We start from the raw sequence: 18,285 nt of genomic DNA, 5'->3' as shown, positions 1-18,285 counted from the left end.
CTGAACTGAGCGACTGAACTGAACTGTCGTGGGTATCATGCTTAAAAAGATGGCCCTCCTCTAAGATGATCTTTTAAATCATCTCAAGTACTTTTATGGCTTCATTTCATGCCTAAAAAGTTTGAATTAATTTTGTACAGGATGTAGGATGCAGGTTAATTTTTTGTCAAGATGACTAGTTAGTTCCAATAAAAAGAACCCAGAAATCCTCCACTAACCTAAATTTAAGTCAACTACCTAACTCTTGTATTTTAAGTCAACGTCTGGACACTTCGTGTCTCACTGATCTTTTGCTTCGCTACACCAAACTCTTAAATTATGTTTTACATCTGTAAACTGTTCTCATTTCAGGATTTACCTGTGCACTCACCATGTTTACTTTCCCCGAAAGAACCGAATCTATCAGTTAAATGTCAGTGTTTTAATTGTGATTGCATTGCATTTAGATTGGGGACTGTAATAGGACATGACACCTTTGCAAGATTGACTTTGGAATTGAGAACAAACAGGTGTCTGCATTAATTTGATCTTTTATATCCTTCACAGGATGACAGAGCTTGTGAGCCAAGGTTGTAGGCACCCATTCTGTCTGCAGGGCAGGACCTGGGTCATACCCCTGGGCTCCACTCGCCACAGCTCCCATCCCCTCCCTTTCTGCAGAATGTGAGCCTGTGACTCACACCAAACCTCAGTTCAGACCCAAGATGGTTACTAATTGCCCAGAAACTGTGGAGAACACGACATTGTTCTTGTGCTTAAGGACAAGCAATAATGATGTCATCTTCCGTGTGGAACTGAACAGGTGGTTTATAGGCACTTAAAAAGCAGCTTGACCTTGGGCAAGCTGCATAATCTCCGGGCTTTTTCCTCCTCCCTTGCCTGTAATAGGTGAATCCACCTGGTTTGGGGTGACGTGAGGACTTGAGGGAGGGAAGAAGGGGACACCTACATTCCTTGGCTGAACCACGGAGCAGTGCTGGATGTCAAGGCCCCAGAACTTCTCCTGCCTGTCTCCTGCATGTCCACCTGCACCCCCCTCAAAGCCCAGTCTACAGGGTGGAGGTGCACCCCTCACCCACCACCACCACCACCACCCATCTCTCCCAAGCCAAAATCAGAAGTCAAAGATGTTTATTGTTCTACGGACACTCCTGAAAAGAGATCTAATTGAGAAAATATACAAAGCACTTCAAGAGTTTCATCTCCAGAGAGCACCAAAGTCTGACTGGAGGTGTCGGAGCCCTTCTCTTCAGGGCTGAGAACGGTTAGCATATCGAACGATCAGTAAAAACATGCAAAAGTGAGAAGGAAAAGGAAACGCTGCATTCCCCCAGAGGGGACTGGAATTCCAGAGAGGAGGCAGGGTTCCCAAGTACCAGCTGGCTCTCCCTCCCCTCCCCCCACCCACCCATGGCTTCCTACAAGAGCTCTACCCCGGGGACAGCAGGGAGCCCCCCTCTCTCTGAAGGATTGAGCATCCCTGCTCAGTGCTCAGCTGGCAGGGTCGCCCCTGGACAGGAGAAGACACCCCCACCCTGTTGCTCTGTGGCTGTGGCTGGTGGGGACCCCACATGTGCTCCTGGGGGGCCAGCGCCCCCAGCCCTGGCTCCTTCCTTCTTTGGTTCCACCCGGAGATTGATTGTGCTTGACGGACTTATCTGAACCCCCCACCCCAAACTCCAGGCTCCCACAGGTGGGCCGAAGGCACTGACTAGAGTCCTGGGGACAGCCCCAGGACAGCCACCTTCCCTTGTGCTCTGGGAGGAGGGGGGGGGCGGGGTCCATTCTTGGGCACGTTCCCTCCATCCTCAGTTCAGGTCTGAGAGCTGGAAAGTAGGGGATGCGTGCAGAGCAAGCAAAAGGCCTTTTAGGCCCTTCCCAGCTGTGCAGATGTTCTTGAACCCCACTCCACACCCCTTCCCCTGACCCCATCCCTTCGCCAGAACCCCCACATGCCTGGTTCCTTCCGTCCTGTCCTTCCCCTTGGGCCACCAGTGCCGCTGTGGGCCAGGGCCCCAGGCACCTGACCTCAAGATGCTGGTCACAGAAACCATCTTGGGGCGTCCCCTCCCTCCCCCACACCCGAGAGGTCAGCAGAGGGGGAGGCCTTGAGAGGTCACAGCTCTGGTACAAGGAGGCGGGCAGGGCTGGAGAGAAACGGGGAGAGAAACATCACATCTACGGGGAAGGCGTCCAAAGTACAAGCTAAGCAGGATAAGGAGAGCCAGAGAGTGGCCGGAAGAGAAAACGGAAGAGGGTGGGGGCGGGGCCTGGAAGATGGGGCGGGGCCTGGAGGGCGGGGGCGGGGCCTGGAGGGCGGGGGCGGGGCTTCACACCACCCGGCAGATGAGCGTCTCCACCACGAAGGTGTTCTCAAAGTGGCGGATGGCGTTGCAGTTCTTGGCCTCTCGTTTGTTGATCCCTGGGAGAGAACAGAGAAAGTCTAGTAAGACCTGTGTCCTGGCCTAGAACTGGCTGGGCCAGGAAGGCCACCAGCCTCGGAGCCTGAGCAGGGTCTCAGGACTAGGGGTGGGGAGGCCCAGGAAATGACACCCAGTTTCACCCAGAGGCAGCATAGTAGAATGGCATGAGCGCAGTAGCCGGAGTCAGACCTCACAGCACTGCCACCTTCCTGCTGTGTGATCTCAGGGCTGTCTGTTGACCTATCTGCGCCCCCCTTTCCTCATCTCTAAAAGGGACAGCAAGAATAAAAGATGACAAGGATGATGATGGTGATGACGACTCACACTGCCTTAGGAGGACACAGAGTGTAAAGCAGTGCCTGGCATGCAGTAAGTGCCCCGTTAACATGAGCTGTCGTTACTGCTGCTGCAATCCCAGCTCTCTGACAGCTGGTCTCCAGCTCCGGGGCCAGGCTCAGCTGGGCCGTGGTTTGGGCTCAGGGCAGGGGCCAAGGTGGGTGGAGATGGCCACTCACGCCTCCGGGTGGCCCGGCGCCGCAGGCGGTAGGTGTCCTTCCCGCTGCACAGGTGGTAGATGAAGGAGCCCAGGGCCTCCTTGTCGCTGACGTGCTCCGTGACCACCATCTCCTCCTGGATGATGTACGTCTGAGGGAGGTAGGTCCCCCTCTGCAAAGGGAGAGCAGCCCAGCACCAGGTCAGTACCCGGGCCCAACTCTCAGGGTCCCCAACTGCCCATAGACTTCCCCCCACTGATATCCTTCTGCTCACTTGAGTCCCCTCAGCACCTGAAATGCCCGTCCAACATGCCCACCCCTTCATCCAGAGACCGCGTGGCTCACCCTTCTGATGTCCCCGGGCACTTCCTGCACCTGCACTGCCCGTGAGTCATGTGTGTGAGCATGTGGATGTGAGTGTGTGTGGGGGCATGTGTGTGTGTACGTGCGTGTGAGTGTGGGTGTGTGTGTGTGTGGACGTGTGCTCGCACACGCATGAGTCTGCCCCCCCCACCCTAGGGGAAGTGCTCCTCCAAGGCAGGGCCCTGGTCTCCTCCCTGCACTGCTGTCAATGAAGCAACATGGGGCATGGCCGTGAATGCTAAGGAAGCTGGTCTCGGTTCTTAAGTGAGGGAGGCAGGAGTGGGGGGCTGGGGAGGCAGAAAGGAGAGGCATTGACTCTGCGTGAGGGAGAAGGGAGCTGGAGCCAGAGGGACTGACTAAGGGTGCTGGGACCAGCTGACAGCAATGCCCAGGCCCCCCCATCCCTGCTGGCCCCAGAAATCTCCCTTGTCTCATGGTGGTGGGGGGACAAGGGAGGGACAAGACGCTGCCAGGGTCCCACTCACCTTCACATTCATGAGGAGCTCCCAGAAGTTGCGGGGGGGCAGTACGATGGTGGTGTTGAGCTCGATGACGTAGCACTTGTCCAGGGAGATGTCATGATAAGCGGTGAGACCCTGAGCAGAAAGAAAGGGCCACATCAGTGTCTGCAGGTGAGGGCTTGGCCCCGGCGGGCTGTGCGAGGTGTGAACCCACAGTGCTCCCAGTGATGTACCCCAGATTCCTCAACATCTGGGTGGGGCTCCCTTCTCCCACTCTCCTTTCCTAGGCTGTACCTATAGTAGATTCCACTTACTAGATGAAAACACTATCAAATGCTTCAGTTGTGACAAGGATTCTTCCCGGGAGGTTACACAGCTGAGCTCTGAGAATCAGGGTAATGCCCGACTATGTATCTCATCAAACCTGGGAGGTCCGGCCACCCCTGTGGACAGCCAGGACCCTTAGTGAGCTGCTCCTCCCCACCCCTGAGTGCTGCATCTTGATAAGATGTCAACGTGGAAAGAGTTCATTAAAAGGAACACTGGCCTCGCCCATGAGAGCCAGTGTCTGCAGCTGTCAGGTGGCCCAGGAGAAAATCAACCATGACGAGTTCATATTCATTGATAACCGCAAGAACTACATGATAAAAGTGGGGTCTCTAAACCCCCGATGGACCTAAACCATAGACGTCTGCACCACAGTTTGTACTGCATGGTTATGTACTCCAAGTTTGTACAAAGGGTGTGGGCCTTCTCCCTTCACATCTGTTGCTCCTCCTGGTGCCCGCTCGACACCCCCGCCCCGGGGCCTGGCTGGCCTCACCCGCTGAAAGTCGTGGATGATGTCTGCAGGGTCACCGCCCCCAAACTGGGGCACGGGCACATTGATGCGCTCGTAGTTCTCCTCGAGGTAGATCTTCACGTCCTCCTCCAGCTCCATGTGAGTGTGGACCTGGGAGGACAGGGAGTCTTCGTAGAGGACGCCACAGTGGAAGAAGTTGTCTCGGGCCAGCTGAGCAAGGTGGGGAGCGGGGCGAGAGAGAGAGACAACCTGGTCACACAGGGCCCTCCGCGAGGCCCCTGCTGCCTGCCCAACCACTCCTGGCTCTGAAGGCCTGGGGAAGCTGGGAGGGCAGGGCTGGGATGCCCATCTCACAGATGCAGAAACTGAGAAACACGGGAGTCAGGGAGGGTAAGCCAGGTGTGCCAGTTCCTAGGATGATTTCGCTGAGGCTCAGCTTCCTCATCTGTAAAACAAAGTGACCCCTTATACCCCTTCTGCTCACCAAGTCCATGAGTCTATGGCAGTGAAAGGGGATGGGCCAGTGGGAGGACAGATACCTGAGAAAGAGCCTGGGGTGGGCTCTTTCTTGCCACCAGGGGGTGCCCGCCCACCCTTCCTGCTGCCTCTGCAGGGGGCCCTGGAGACCTTGGAGGGCCAGGAGGAAGGGGGAGGGACTGAGAGGCAGCCTTGTTATCAGATGCTGATGGCAACCCCACCTCCTGTCCCTCCCCAAGCTGTGTTCAACCTCACACAAGCCCCACCACCTCCCCGGACCTGGGCCTCCTGAGGAACCTTGATAAACGCGGTGTCCCCCGTTTGAAGGGCCCGCTTATCATTCCATCAACAAGGGAAGGGAGGTGGCCGGGTGCAACCGAGGCCACGTGACTGACTGGTGGCCGTGGCGGCAGGGGGGGGGGGGGAGCCCTCTGGCTCCTCCAGGTCATGACAGGCAGACGTCCCTTTCTGTTTCAGCTGTGCTCTCCCAGGAGGGTGAATCATCACACATGAATCATACCGTCCCAGGGGTCCGGTCCCAGGGATCCCAGGGCGCAGGCGCGAGGCTGCTCTGAGGTTCCCCATGCCCTGAGAACCAGGCATGAGTTGGGGTTGCAATCAGAGGGGAAGTCCAGGACAGCAGCACAGCTGCAACAGGAAAAGGCCCCAGAAAGCAAAAACCAGGAACCAGGGGGAAAGCAGGTCGTGGGGGAGGGGAGGATGCCAAACAAAAGGGGAAGTGGGTGGGTGTTCGGGAGCTGAGGTTTCAAGGGGAAAGTCACCCGGACTGCAAGCTCTTCAGTGAATTCCACCCTAGAGAAACTGGGGGACGAGGAAGTCAAAGCCCAGGGCTTGAGGGTGGGAAGGGGCCACTTGGGTCATAAGTGACTGGCAATTCCCAGCCTTTTGGTCACTGAGATTCCCCATGTTGTTATGTTTATGGTCATTAAACAAACTTTCATTGAACTACCTTCCCTTCCGAGAACTTGGGGGCCCGGCCTCCCTCCCCAGGCCTGGACAGATGACAAGGCTGCTGTGACCACGGCCAGGTCTCTGGCCCAGCATTGTGCCCAGATGGCCTGGGCGAGCAGATGACGGGGTGTGATCGTGGGCGGGGGCCACCCTAACAGGGGGCGGAGCTGACTCTGTAAGCCACCCTCCACCTTTCATGGGTTGTAGCCCAGATGACCAGGCACAGAATGGGAATTCCTTGAAGCTCGACCTGCAGGGCACAGGGGGCCAGGCTCTGAAGGGCCTGCAGAGTTCTAGTTTCTGCTGCACCCCGAGTTTCTGGTGCTGATGCTCTGGGGTCACCGTGGGAAGGGGCTGCCAGCCTCACAGCCCAGATGCTAATCCTGGCTCCCCCATCATGGACTGTACTCCCAGGAGAGCTGTCAGCTTCAGATAGATGTGTCCAAAAAGACAGGTAAAGCCACTCCTCCAGACCCCACGGCAGTCAGAGGATGGGACCCCAGTCCTGTCTCGTGGACAGACCAGGGAGGAGGAGGAGGCTGCGAATCTTCTAGGCTTGAGGGGCACTCCTCCCACCTGGGTGGTGGGGTGTTCACTTCCTCCTCTAAAGGCCACTGTTTCTCCCCACCTCCCTCTGCCCACCTCACCTGAGCCAGGAAGAAGTATCTGTAGATGTAGACAGAGGCGAACACCAGGCCCATGAGCAGCACAACCATGCCCATCGACAGGTAGCACACGCCGCCCACGGAGCCCCCTTTCTTGTAGCGGTGGTAGGGGGGCCGCTCTTCCTGCGGACGGCAGTGCAGGGTCAGCCTCATGGTGGTCCCACGTCCGCTGGGGATCCCTCCCGCCTACCCCATTCCCCAAAGTGAGGCCTTACCCTGCTGGCTGGCAAGGAGCCTGGGGAGCAGAGGCAGGGGAGGGCAATGCTCAGGACACACAGAGCATCATCTGGAAGGAAAGGAAGCATCCCCAGGCCCCCAGCTGTTCCCTCTAAAGAGAAACCGAGCCCCACCTGGAAGCCACATAAAATGACCCACAGGGACTCGGCAAGAGTATTTTGAAGCCCCTATGCCATTAGTCCTCTTCATTATACCAGCTGTGACCACAGTAGATTCTTTCAAACTGGGGATGGTGGTGGGGGGGAAGCACAGATGTGACCTTGATGACCACACCGGGCCTCGGAACCTGTAGAACCAGGGTGTACCAGGCAGGTTGGGAGCCGCTGCATTGGACCAAGGAGGTTCCCAGTAGCTCACTGGTGGGGACAGGGCTCCAGGAGGCCCCCAGCGTGGGCACGCATGCTTGTCCCGTCCGGCCACCTTAGGTAGAGAGCAGTCTGCTGGGCAGCGATGGAATCACCAGGCATTGGTGAGGAGCAGGCTGTCAGGAGCAGAGCCCACGGGGTGGAGTCTAGAGGCTTCTGGAAGCCAGGGCCCCTCTGCCGGGACGGAAACGTGGCTGTGGCGGCCAGGGCAGGAGGTTCCTGGAAACACCCTCTCTGGGGAGCCAGGCCCCGGCTCGGGACAAGTAGTTACAGGGCTGCCAAGAAGTAAACCATCCTGACCCAACTCCGGTCCACACCCGTCTGGGCCAGCAGTTGGAGGTGGGTGTGTAACTCAGAAACCCTGCTCTGCCCAGGGTACTGGACTGAGAGTCTAGTGACTTGGGGCTCTTACCCAGCTGTGTGGCCTGGGCCATCGCTCCTCTTTATCCTTGCCACCTCTGCCCTACCCCAGGCCTCATTCACCCTGGAGACCTCGTGAAGGCCCAGGCCTGGCTCTGCCTCCAGGGTCCACCATTCAACCCTGCCTCTATGGTGTTCGGATGCAGCTGGGTGAGTATAGGGGTCGGTACCCCGCTCCACCCCCAACCTCGGGGAGCTGAGGCAGAGTTGGGGGTGCAGAGGGGAGGCCCAGAGCCCGGACCCTCGTCTGCTTAGCCCTCTGTGTGCTTCCACTCTTCACCCTGCAGCCAAGTGGCTGGGAGTGTAGACAGTTCAGGTTGAAGTTGCCCAGGACAGGCCCTTACTCAGTGCACACAGTGGGCTCAGCCTGGAAGGGGTGGGGTGCAGGCCTGCTGTGCTTGGGGCACATGGGAGGGTGGGACCGGGGCCTCAGAGAGCAGAAGGGCATCCCCTGTGGGGCTGGGTGAAGCCTCCTGCCTGGGGCTCTCCCCTCTCCCCATACCCTTCCTGCAGGAAAGTGAAAGTGAAGTCGCTCAGTCGTGTCCCACTCTTCGCGACCCCATGGACTGTAGCCTACCAGGCTCCTCAGTCCATGGAATTTTCCAGGCAGTACTGGAGTGGGTTGCCATTTCCTTCTCCAGGGGATCTTCCCAACCCAGGGATGGAACCCTGGTGTCCCACGTTGCAGGCATAGTAAATGCATGAAAGACTTACCCCCATCTCTAGGCACACGTATCACCAGGCCAGTGATCCCCACCCCACCCCCCTGCCTCCAGCACCCTGGGATGGAGACAGAGGATGGAGAGGTGCCCCTGCCCATCCCATCCCCCTCACAGGCTGGGCTATCTGCAGCCTGGGGCCTCTCCCCACCCTGGCCCTACTACGGGGTCCCTGTGATCCGAAGAAGCACCTGGTGAGACCACCCGCCTGGCTGGCCTCTCCCCAGCACCCCGGGGCTCCCTGGCAGCACTGACCACGGTCACTAGTGCATGTGGCCACTGCCCACAGGACAGTTGCCAGCAGTGGGCGGGGGGCTGCAAGGGCTTTGACTCTCCAATGGGCTCCCAGGATCAGCACAGGACAGGATGACCGACGGCCGAGCTTGGCGAGTGACTCACAGGAACAAGCCACCCAAGGGGCTCCAGCCATCCTAAGTGGGTCCCCAGGAAAGGTGGGTGACCCAAAAGATAGGCCAGGTACCACACCCCCTGCGAATCCTGCCCTGGGGACACAACATTTGTATTCAGTGAGATGGGTGGGGCTGCAGAAGCCAGAGGTGCCCCCAGCAGGGGCCGCGTGCACGTGTAAGGGAGCCTCTGACCCTCTGACGGTCCTCCTGTGAAATGTGAACAGACTCTTTCTGACAGGGTTTTGTTGGGATTAAAGGAGACACAGGCCCTGAAAGCCCTTTGTAAAGGATCAAGTGTTAGATAAAAATAGCAGGTCTTTATCAGCTAAACCATTCCTTTTTAGGGCCACCACCGCAGCCAGCTGTCGAGGCTGCACTGTGGCCATGCTTTGCTCCAGAGAAGCAAAAGCAAGCCTGTGAGAATTGCTTAAAAAAAAAAAAAAAGGCAGAAAACCACCCAACAACAACAAAAAAGTCAATGGTTATAAAGCAAGAGCGGGGTGGGGGCCTGTCCATAATTGAAGTTCAGGAACAAGGTGAGGCCTACCAGTTTTACAGCCGCCTTTCAGCTCCTGGCTGGGGCAGGTGCCTGGGGGAGGGGCTGAGTAGGGCACCGAGGTTGGGAGAGAGGTCATTAAGGATGGCAAGGGAGGAGGGGCCCCAGAGGAAAGTGAGGCCAGGCTAGTGTGGCCAAGAAGGACAGTCTCCAGCCGGGACCCCTTGATGCCCCACGCCCATGTCCTCATATGTCTCTGTGGAGGTCCCTGTGAAGGCTTGGGACGGCCCCCCCACCTTTCCCAGACGTGAAGTGGACAGTGGTCCCCGATCCTGCTTCCCACGTGGCACAGTGGTAAAGAACCTGCCTGCCAATGCAGGAGACACAAGAGATGCGGGTTTGATCCCTGGGTTGGGAAGATTCCCTGGAGCAGGCAATGGCAACCCACTCCAGCATTCTTGCCTAGAGGATCCCACAGACAGAGGAGCCTGGCAGGCTGCAGTCCATGGGGTTGCAAAGAGTTGGACATGGCTGAGCACACACACACATCCTGCCCCTACTAACGGTCCTGAGTGCACACCCATGGCTCACGCCCTGCTCCCCTTCCTATCTGACACCCCTTCGCCCTGGCATTCCGGGGGCCAACTCCCCAGGAGCAACATGGCTGAGCAGCGGTGACTGGGGAGAGCAGACCCAGAGGCTGCTGGTATCCCAGCTTCCAGACAGAGGCACTGGGAGGTAAAGCTCCACAGGGGTGGGCCGCCCTCTGAGGCCTCTGGGGAGCCTGGGCCAGAACCCTGGGCCTCACCCTTAGGATCCTAACTGCTCAGTGCACCCAGGATGTTGGCCAAGGGGGGTCCTTCCTGAAGTCGCCACCCCCCGCCAGCTGCTTCACCTGTCATGCTGGAGCCCCAGGAGAATGCCCGCCCTCATATGGAGCAGTTACCCCCCAGCCAGGGATTTGGGGGGCTTCCAGGAAGCAGGAAAAGACAGTTTCCACGGCAGCTGGGCGTCCTGGGCAACAGGCCTCACTGTGCGCTTGTGTGGAGCATGTGGGCCACATGTCTGGGACCCAGGAGGGGCCCAGGCCTCGGCCGGCCTGTGTCACGGAGCCCACGGTAGTGTTCACTACATGATTTGGCAAAGCCAGGGCCTCAAGAGTCTGAGGAACTCAGCCAACTGAAGCATTAACTCAGAAGACCCCCCCCAACCCCCGCCACCAATCCCCTGACCCGGGGTTCATGGAGAGAGCTCCCAGCGACTTTCCCTCAGTAACAATGTCCAGAATAGCTGCAAGCAGATGAAACTCCAGTTGCAGGCTGAGCGGAGGAGGGTGGCAGGGAAGCCAGAAATGCACCCACTGTGGGCCCAGGCCGACGGCTATGGCCGGGATCCCTACCCTCACCTCCCCAGCACCATTCCTTCTTCCTGAGCATCTTTCTTTCCCAGGCTGCAGACCACAGAGACAAGGCCACCAGTGAGAGAGACACTGTGTGTGTGGGTGAGAGAGAGAAACAAGCCTCGCAGGGGTAAGGGGGCTGGGCCTCCTTGCAGAGCTGTGCTCAGAAGTGCAGACATCAGCAGGGTGAATGCTGAGGACTAGTCGTGAACCCTCCATCAGTGAAATCCAGGGTGGCCCAGGGACCCACTGCTGCCCCAGGAAGGGTGTGGGCCGGAGAACACTCCCCACAGCCCTCTGCTCTGCTCATTTGCTCTCCTGTTCTGCTCCTGACAGGCAAGGGGAGACCCCAGAGAACAACGGCTGGGGAAGACAGACGCAGAGCCGGCAGAGCGCTCCTGGGGTACACGGTTCGCCAGGCACTGGCTGCGCTCCCCTGGTCTCACCAGAAACATTTTTTTCTTTCTAGTAAGAGAAACTCATCCTCTGTGGCAATCTGCTGACAGCCTGGAAACACGCAAGGACTGACGGGCTAAGGGGAGCACGAAGAGGAGAGGGAAAGGAGAGAGAAAGCAGAAAAAAAGTCACCGTGGCCCAAGCCCAGATGCCAGAGCCCCTCAGCAAAGGCCTGGGGTGGGGGGCAGGACCGCCCAGCCACGGAGGTCCTCTTAGCCCAGCCCACGGGGCTGGTGGGTGGGGAGGGGCCCTGGGATCTGAGGATGCAGAGCCCTGCTCCACCCTCCGGGCTGGTTAGGGGACCCTCCCCCCACACTCACCCCACTCCGGGAGACCCAGCTCCCTCCTGCCAAGGACCTGAGGCCGGGAGGTGGAAAGTGAAATCTGATCCCCAGGTATGTGGGCTGGGGGAGGGGGTGACATTAATCAAATGCCAAAGCCAAGGAGAAAATTACAGCACTGAGATGATGACTGTATTGACCTCACTTCTCCCCTCTTGGAGGCCCCCAGCCCAATCCTTCGAGTCTGTACATGCCCACACCTGGCTCTGTGCATGTGCGTGTGTATAACACATGGGTGAGCAAAGACAGAGGCAGATGGTAGGGAGAGGGGAAGTGGGCTGAGAGGCGTAGGGCTGGCCAGAGGGTGCTAAGAGGGGTGCTTCCTGTCCAGCCCACTTTCCGAGCTGGCTTCTGGCCAGCTGCCCATCAGTGCAGGCAACTCATTATCTCAGAGGCAAGCACCAAGTGGGGAGGGTGGGCAGCTGGAGGCCCAGATGGGTCCCCACCCCCATCCCTTCCCAGCCCCACCGAGGCGCTTCCTTCCAGCAGCAGGTCTGGGGACAAAATCCTCCTTGTTTCACTTTTCTGCAGAGAAGCAGAGGGAGGCCCACAGCGAGGGCCCACTACCCCTAGCCTGGCCCCGGGGGCCTGCACTCAGGTTGACATTTTACTGTGACAGCTTAGAGGGTGGCTTCATGGGGGAGAGGCACTCAGGAATGCCTCTGTTCATCAGTTGGTCCTTCCAAGGCTTTAAGTCTTATTTTTGATTCAGTTCAGTGACAAGGGATGGTTCCAGGGTCATCCCCAGCCAGAAGAGACCTTCTAATAAGCTTTCCTCTGACAGCCCGTGTGGTTCAGACAGTAAAGGATCTGCCTGCAATGCGGGACACCTAGGTTAGATCCCTGGGTGAGGAAGATCCCCTGGAGAAGGGAATGGCAACCTACTCCAGTATTCTTGCCTGGGAAATCCCATGGACAAAGGAGCCTGGCGGGCTAGAGTTCATGGGGTTGCAAAGAGTCAGAATGAACGAAGAACACTCGCTATAATAGACTGAGCAACTAACACTTCCACATTCTGACAACCCATCAGCACGGGACCAACCCAAATGCCCTGTTTTGGTGAAGCAGTCCCTGCTCATGCTGTCCTGGGCTACTGTAAATGCTGGGTGCCTCCTGAACTTACTGGTGAGGCGCGTGGCCATGCAGGGGGATGGGGTGGCCATGGCAGAGGGGCTTGCTCTACATCAGGCACTGGATGTGGGGGCAATGTGCCCACTGGCCAGTTAAGGCCACAAGAGGTTCACAGAAGTGAACTCTCTTCCCAAGGCTCCAATTCCATCAGGGGACTGGCAGAGCCAATGTGCAACACCCAAAAGCCTCCCCTGACCCCTCAGGGCTGAGAAGCTGTGAAAGTTTATTAATAAGCAGATCTGATGTAAAGGTGCTGGGATATTAATCCTCCTCCTGGGGCCCAATGGCTCCCCCTCGCCAGTTAAGAGTGAGGGGATCCTGCCCAACTAACAAGGTGTGCCCGGGGTAGGGGAAGCACACTCAGCAGGCTCGAGGCCACTGCAAACAGCCCCCAGGGAAGAAGATGTTGATATTTCCATTTCATGCTGGGTGAGGGGGAAGAGAGGACACTGGACTTGGGAGCCAGAAGCTGGATGTCAGATACTGCCAAGGCGATGCTGGCATCCGCCATCCCTCCCGACACCACAAGCAGGCTGCCACTGGAGAATGTGCGGCTCCTGCGAAATCCGGCAGACCTTCTGATGGAGTTTGAATTGCATCCTCCCACTGTCTGGCTGGTCCTCCCTCCTGCCTGAATCTTGTAGCTCTGGGCGTCAGGGTCCAGTTTTCCAGGCCTCAGGGGGTACCTGGCTCTGGGAGAAGCAGCTGGGAGAAGAAAGGGGTGAGCGTCCTGCACTCTCTGGGGGCAGAGGGGGTAGGAAGGAGGTTTAAAGAGCCTCTTGCAAACTTTAAAAGCTGCAGGCCAGGCCTTCAAATAGGAAATGTCCCTTTCCCATCCAAGCATCAGAAGAAGATGGAGCTGCTCTGATCCAGGCTGCAGAGCAAACCCCCCAACCCAGCCCGGGTGTTACTGATGCCGCAGTGACCACGCCAGGGGATGGGAGCTCGCCAAGGCTCTTCCTGGAATTCTGCACTCAGGGAATCTTTGCTCGGGTGTGTGACACCCACCTCTGACCACCCTCTCCTATGTCCCCTTCTCCCAGGGCACAGGTCATTCTGCAGCACCCGGCCTGCCATACCCTAGCAAGGTTTAGTTGGAGCCATCAATTTGGGGAGGGGCCTTGGCGCTGAGGAAGACATCCCAGTAGCCAGCAACGGGACGGGCGGCGTAGACACCTTTGCCGGGGCCACTCCAGAGCCAGACTGAACCAAGCTCTCCCTCCCCTCCTCGCTCGCCACGCGTCCGGCCCCTCTGGGTCCTCCCCTGGTCGGACTCCTGGCAGCTCAGACAGTTTTCCACGGGCGGAAATGCCTCCTCTACCCCAGGCCCGAGGGAAAGGGGAGGAGGGGAGCTGGCGGGGGCGGGGTGCACCGAGGTCCGCCCCCACAAAGCGCAGGCTCAGGGATGGAGGGCACCGGGGCAACGCGGGCTGGACGGGGTAGCCCAGAGCTCCAGAGGGCCGGGAGAGGAAGGAAGAGGAGGGCAGGGAGGCCCAGGCGGCCTGGGGTAGGGTGGGATCAGGGCACCCAAACTCGAACCCCGAATCTCGAATCCCGGACGTGCGGCCAGGCGAGTTCTGGTTTATTTTCATTTCATGTCTCATCACTTTCTGATCCACTAATTCAGGTGCGGACTAACAGTACATCCCTCGCCCCTCGCCCCCCGCCTCCCCCCGCCCGCCCCAGCAGTCTCCCGTTTGGGACGAAATCCACAGTCCCCCCCCCTTCGTTGGCACCAGACCCCCCATCTCCTTTATTCCCCACCAATCACAACCCACCACCCTACTTTGGGGAAAACAATGTCCAACTCTTCTCCCATCCCCCACCTGGGGACTCGACCCGCGGCCCCTCCTCCCTGATTGGAACCAGACGCCTATACCCCCCACCAACATTCCTCGAACTTCTTCGGACCAGCCCCCTCCCCTCTTTGGGGACCAGCGCCTAGGGCCCCCCTCCACTTTTGGAAGAGACCCGGAGCTCTTCCCCGCCTGGGACAGCGACCGGGCCCTCTCCGATTCTTCAGACTTAACGCTTTCTGCTACCGCTGAATGTCGGGACCCAAGCCCCCTCCCCACTTCCGGATGGGAAGACCCATGCCGGACTCCCAGCCCCCGCCCCTCCGCTCCAGACGCCGGGGTCCCGATGCGCCTCGGGCAATCGCCGGAGGCAGCCGGGCGACCTTCGGTCCCCCGCACCCCCGGCCGCCGGAGATCCCCGGCCCTTCTCACCCGAGCCGGCGTCAGCAGGATCTCAGCGGCCGGGGTGGGCGCTGGGGCCGAGGCCGAGGCCGAGGCCGAAGCCTTGTCGGCCTTGTCGCCCTTGATGCCGGCCACCGCCGGCTGGAAGCTTATCTTCACCATGGCTGCGCCGGCCCGAGCGTCCGCCTTGCAGCCTCCGCCCGAGCAAAAGCCACTCGGTGCAGCCTCTGTAGCACCGCCGCTCAGCTCTCCGCAGGCACCGGAAGTTTGGATCTCTTTCGGGTCCTTTTCTCTAACCCCACCCCCAGCCCTCCCCACCCCCCGCCCGCCCCCACCCCCACGAGGGAGGGCCTTGGCGCCAGCCGCGCCTGCGCCCCCTACCCGCGGTCGGGGCTCGCAGTGACCCCTGCCGGGCGCGCTGCTCCAACCTGGGAACGTCTGAGGTTCCCGCAACCGCTCACTCACTTAGTCCGTCCATCCATCCATCCGTGCATCCATCTATGCATCCATCCATTCGTCCAATCAGGCATGGACTCTGTCCCCCTCTGCCGCCGCCTTATCCCTTCCAGCTGCTTCTCCAAGACCAGCATCCTCAGAATACAGTCTTTGTTGAATCCGTGCTTGCCGGGCAAAGGCATCTTCTAGACAAGTTTCCCACCCCCTTTACCCCACTTCCTATCCCCTTCTTCGGAAATGCTGGAGCCCCCGGTGTACCTGGTCCCACCGCTCCCTCCTCCCACTTCCTCTTCCGACGTGTCCTGGGCCCTGCGAGGAGGCTTCAGGGCCAGGTGCCTAACTGTCTTTGTCCTGCCGTCCTGCCTCTTGAACCCATCTACACCTCCTTTATTCTCCATCAGTCTTTTCCCTTCATCCTTAGTCCCGGCAGAATCTTCCTGACGGCCCCTGGGGGTGAATGCGGAGGACCAGGAGAGTAGAGAAATGAAGACAGCCCCCGTTCTTTGACTCTCTTGGTTACCTGCAGTAAGGGTCCTGTGGGCCATTTCTCAACCACCCAGGGGGATTCTGGCAAGTGTGATGGAAAGATCCGCAGGACAGGGTATCTAGAGGCTCATTCCTCATCTTGGGATGGCTTTGGGATGCTCACCACGCCCTGCTCCGTGACTCCTCCCACTCTCCGGTGGACCCTGCGGAGCAGCCAGGACTGGCCCCAGGGGAAGGTGTCCTGGAATCAACCCCTGCAACAGTTCATTTAGAAACTAAAATCTCAAATGTGAATTTTTACGTGTTTTACCTCTTTCTCCAAAATGAATCGTTGTGTGCTGTTCTTAAAAGAGATCTGGTTTATTACAATGTAAAGCACTGGTCATTTACAGCTTACCATCATAATTGAGCCCTAGAAGGTCAGTGGACCACTGCTGGAAATGCAGTAGTCTCAGGAAAGTGTCTACCACCACCCTCAGAGTTCTATCAGCTCTCCAGAGCTTACCCATTTTATAACTGAAAGTTTGTACCTTTTGACCAGCCTCTCCCTATTTCTCCCATCCCCAGCCTGTGGTAACCACCATGCTGTCTCTGGTTCCAGGAGCTAAACTATTTTAGGTTCCATCATATAAATAAGGTCACAGGTAGTGTTTGTCTTTCTCTGTCTGGTTTAGTTCACTTATGCATAACATCCTCCAGGGTCATCCATGTTGTCACAAGTGGCAGGATTTTCTTAATTTTTATGGCTGAATAATATTCTACTTTATAGATAACACCACATTTCTTTTTATCCATTCATCCATCAGTGGACATCTAGGTTGTACCCATGTCTTGGCTATTGTGACTAATGCTGCAATGGACACGAGAGTGCAGATATCTTTTCAAGATACTGATTTCATTTCCTTTGGCTGTATACCCAGTAGTGGAATTGCCAGAGCACATGGCAGTTCTATTTTTAATTTTTGGGGCACCTCCATACATTTTCCATAATGGCTATACCTGCTAAGTATATTAAGTATATTGAGGACAGAGTTCTGCTGAAAAAAAATCAATAGAAGGATACAAATCTCTGGGAAATCTAATTTAAAAATAAGAGAGAAAATATCAATCCATTTCTATATCTTATAGAAAGAAGATGTAACTATAGATAAGGTGGATATTACAAATTATAATGTATTTTATATATAATTATATCTAATAAATATAAATATCCTGAAGTGATGATTTTATAGAAAAGCAGTTTTTGGCCAAAATGGAGCCAAGAAGTAGTAGAAAATCTTAATGCCCTATAATCAAGGAAACCACTGGAAAAAGTTCTCAAACAATTATCTCAAAAAATAGTTCTGAGCAGCCAGACCAATTAACTGGATAATAATTCTTTCCAACTAAAGCAGCAGTTAATTCCACTGATGCTCTGATGAATTTTAGGCATAGATGATATATTCTGATAGAAAAATCTGACAAATAAAAGAGAAAAACAATTTTAGTTATGAATAGAGATACAAAAATTCAACAGTAATTATAAGAAAAGTGAAGTGCCATCAAGTAGACTCCTAAGAATAAAGACACAGATTTTGTGTTTGAAAATCTATTTGGGGAGAAATGGCTTTGTAAAATAATGCTTAAGAGTAATAGTTATTCAAACTTGAAAAGCAGAGAAAAGCATAAAGAAAACAAAACAAGTATTATGACAAAACCCACAATAACCACTAATAATGTGCTGTTATTTTCTCTCCGATATTTTTTACTCTGTGTGTGTGTGTGTGCGTGTGTGTGTGTATGTTACAAAACTGGAACCACATATTGTGTCTGTGTTTGTGTTCTCAGCCAAGGGTAATTGTGACCCTCAGGGAACACTTAATAATGTTTGGTGACATTTTCGGTTGTCACAGTGCAGAAGAGGAGGGAGGCAGGGTAGGTGATACCGGCCTGTAGTGGGTATAGAGACCAGAGATGCAGCTGAACATGTTTTAATGCACAAGACAAAGAATTAGGCTGTGTAAAATATCAATAGTGCCAAGGTTGAGAAACCCTGATTAATATCCTGTCTTTTTTCTTAAGATAATTTCCCTATTTTCTCACGTGATAGGCAGAAATCTCCCCCTTCCCTGTCCCTGCAGCCCATGCCCTAGTGTCTGGACCCTGTGGATTTACCTTGAATGGTGAAAGGAACTTTGCAGACGTAATTAAGGTTGCGTGTGTGCTAAGTCACTTCAGTCGTGTTCGACTCTTTGTGACCCTGTGGACTATAGACTGCCAGTCTCCTCTGTCCATGTGATTCTCCAGGCAAGAATACTGGAGTGGGCTGCCATGCCCTTCTCCAGGGGATCTTCCCGACTCAGGGATGGAACTTGCGTCTCTTATGTCTCCTGCATTTGCAGGCAGGTTCTTTACCACAAGTGCCCTGCCTCCCCAATTAAGGTTATGAGCCTTAAAATAGGGAGATGATCATGGATTATCTGTGTGAGCCCAAGCTAATCACACAGGCTCTTAAAAGCAGAGAACTTTCTCTGG

At 56.3% G+C, this 18,285-nt stretch overlaps 1 protein-coding gene across 1 annotated transcript; it reads right to left on the bottom strand.

Annotated features, from left to right (window-relative positions):
- Positions 1–1,114: 1,114 nt before the first annotated feature.
- ITM2C (integral membrane protein 2C) lies at positions 1,115–15,106 on the bottom strand. Its single transcript, XM_006050122.4, has 6 exons — positions 14,860–15,106; positions 6,640–6,780; positions 4,565–4,753; positions 3,766–3,876; positions 2,939–3,089; positions 1,115–2,422 (listed from the first exon to the last, which is right to left on the bottom strand). Exons 1-6 carry the CDS (start codon positions 14,989–14,991, stop codon positions 2,331–2,333), a joined length of 816 nt encoding a protein of 271 aa, XP_006050184.1. The 5' UTR covers positions 14,992–15,106; the 3' UTR covers positions 1,115–2,330.
- Positions 15,107–18,285: the final 3,179 nt, after the last annotated feature.

This window comes from Bubalus bubalis, chromosome 2, assembly GCF_019923935.1.
Source record: "Bubalus bubalis isolate 160015118507 breed Murrah chromosome 2, NDDB_SH_1, whole genome shotgun sequence".
NCBI lineage: Eukaryota > Metazoa > Chordata > Mammalia > Artiodactyla > Bovidae > Bubalus > Bubalus bubalis.
This window is presented reverse-complemented; position numbering and strand designations above follow the sequence as displayed.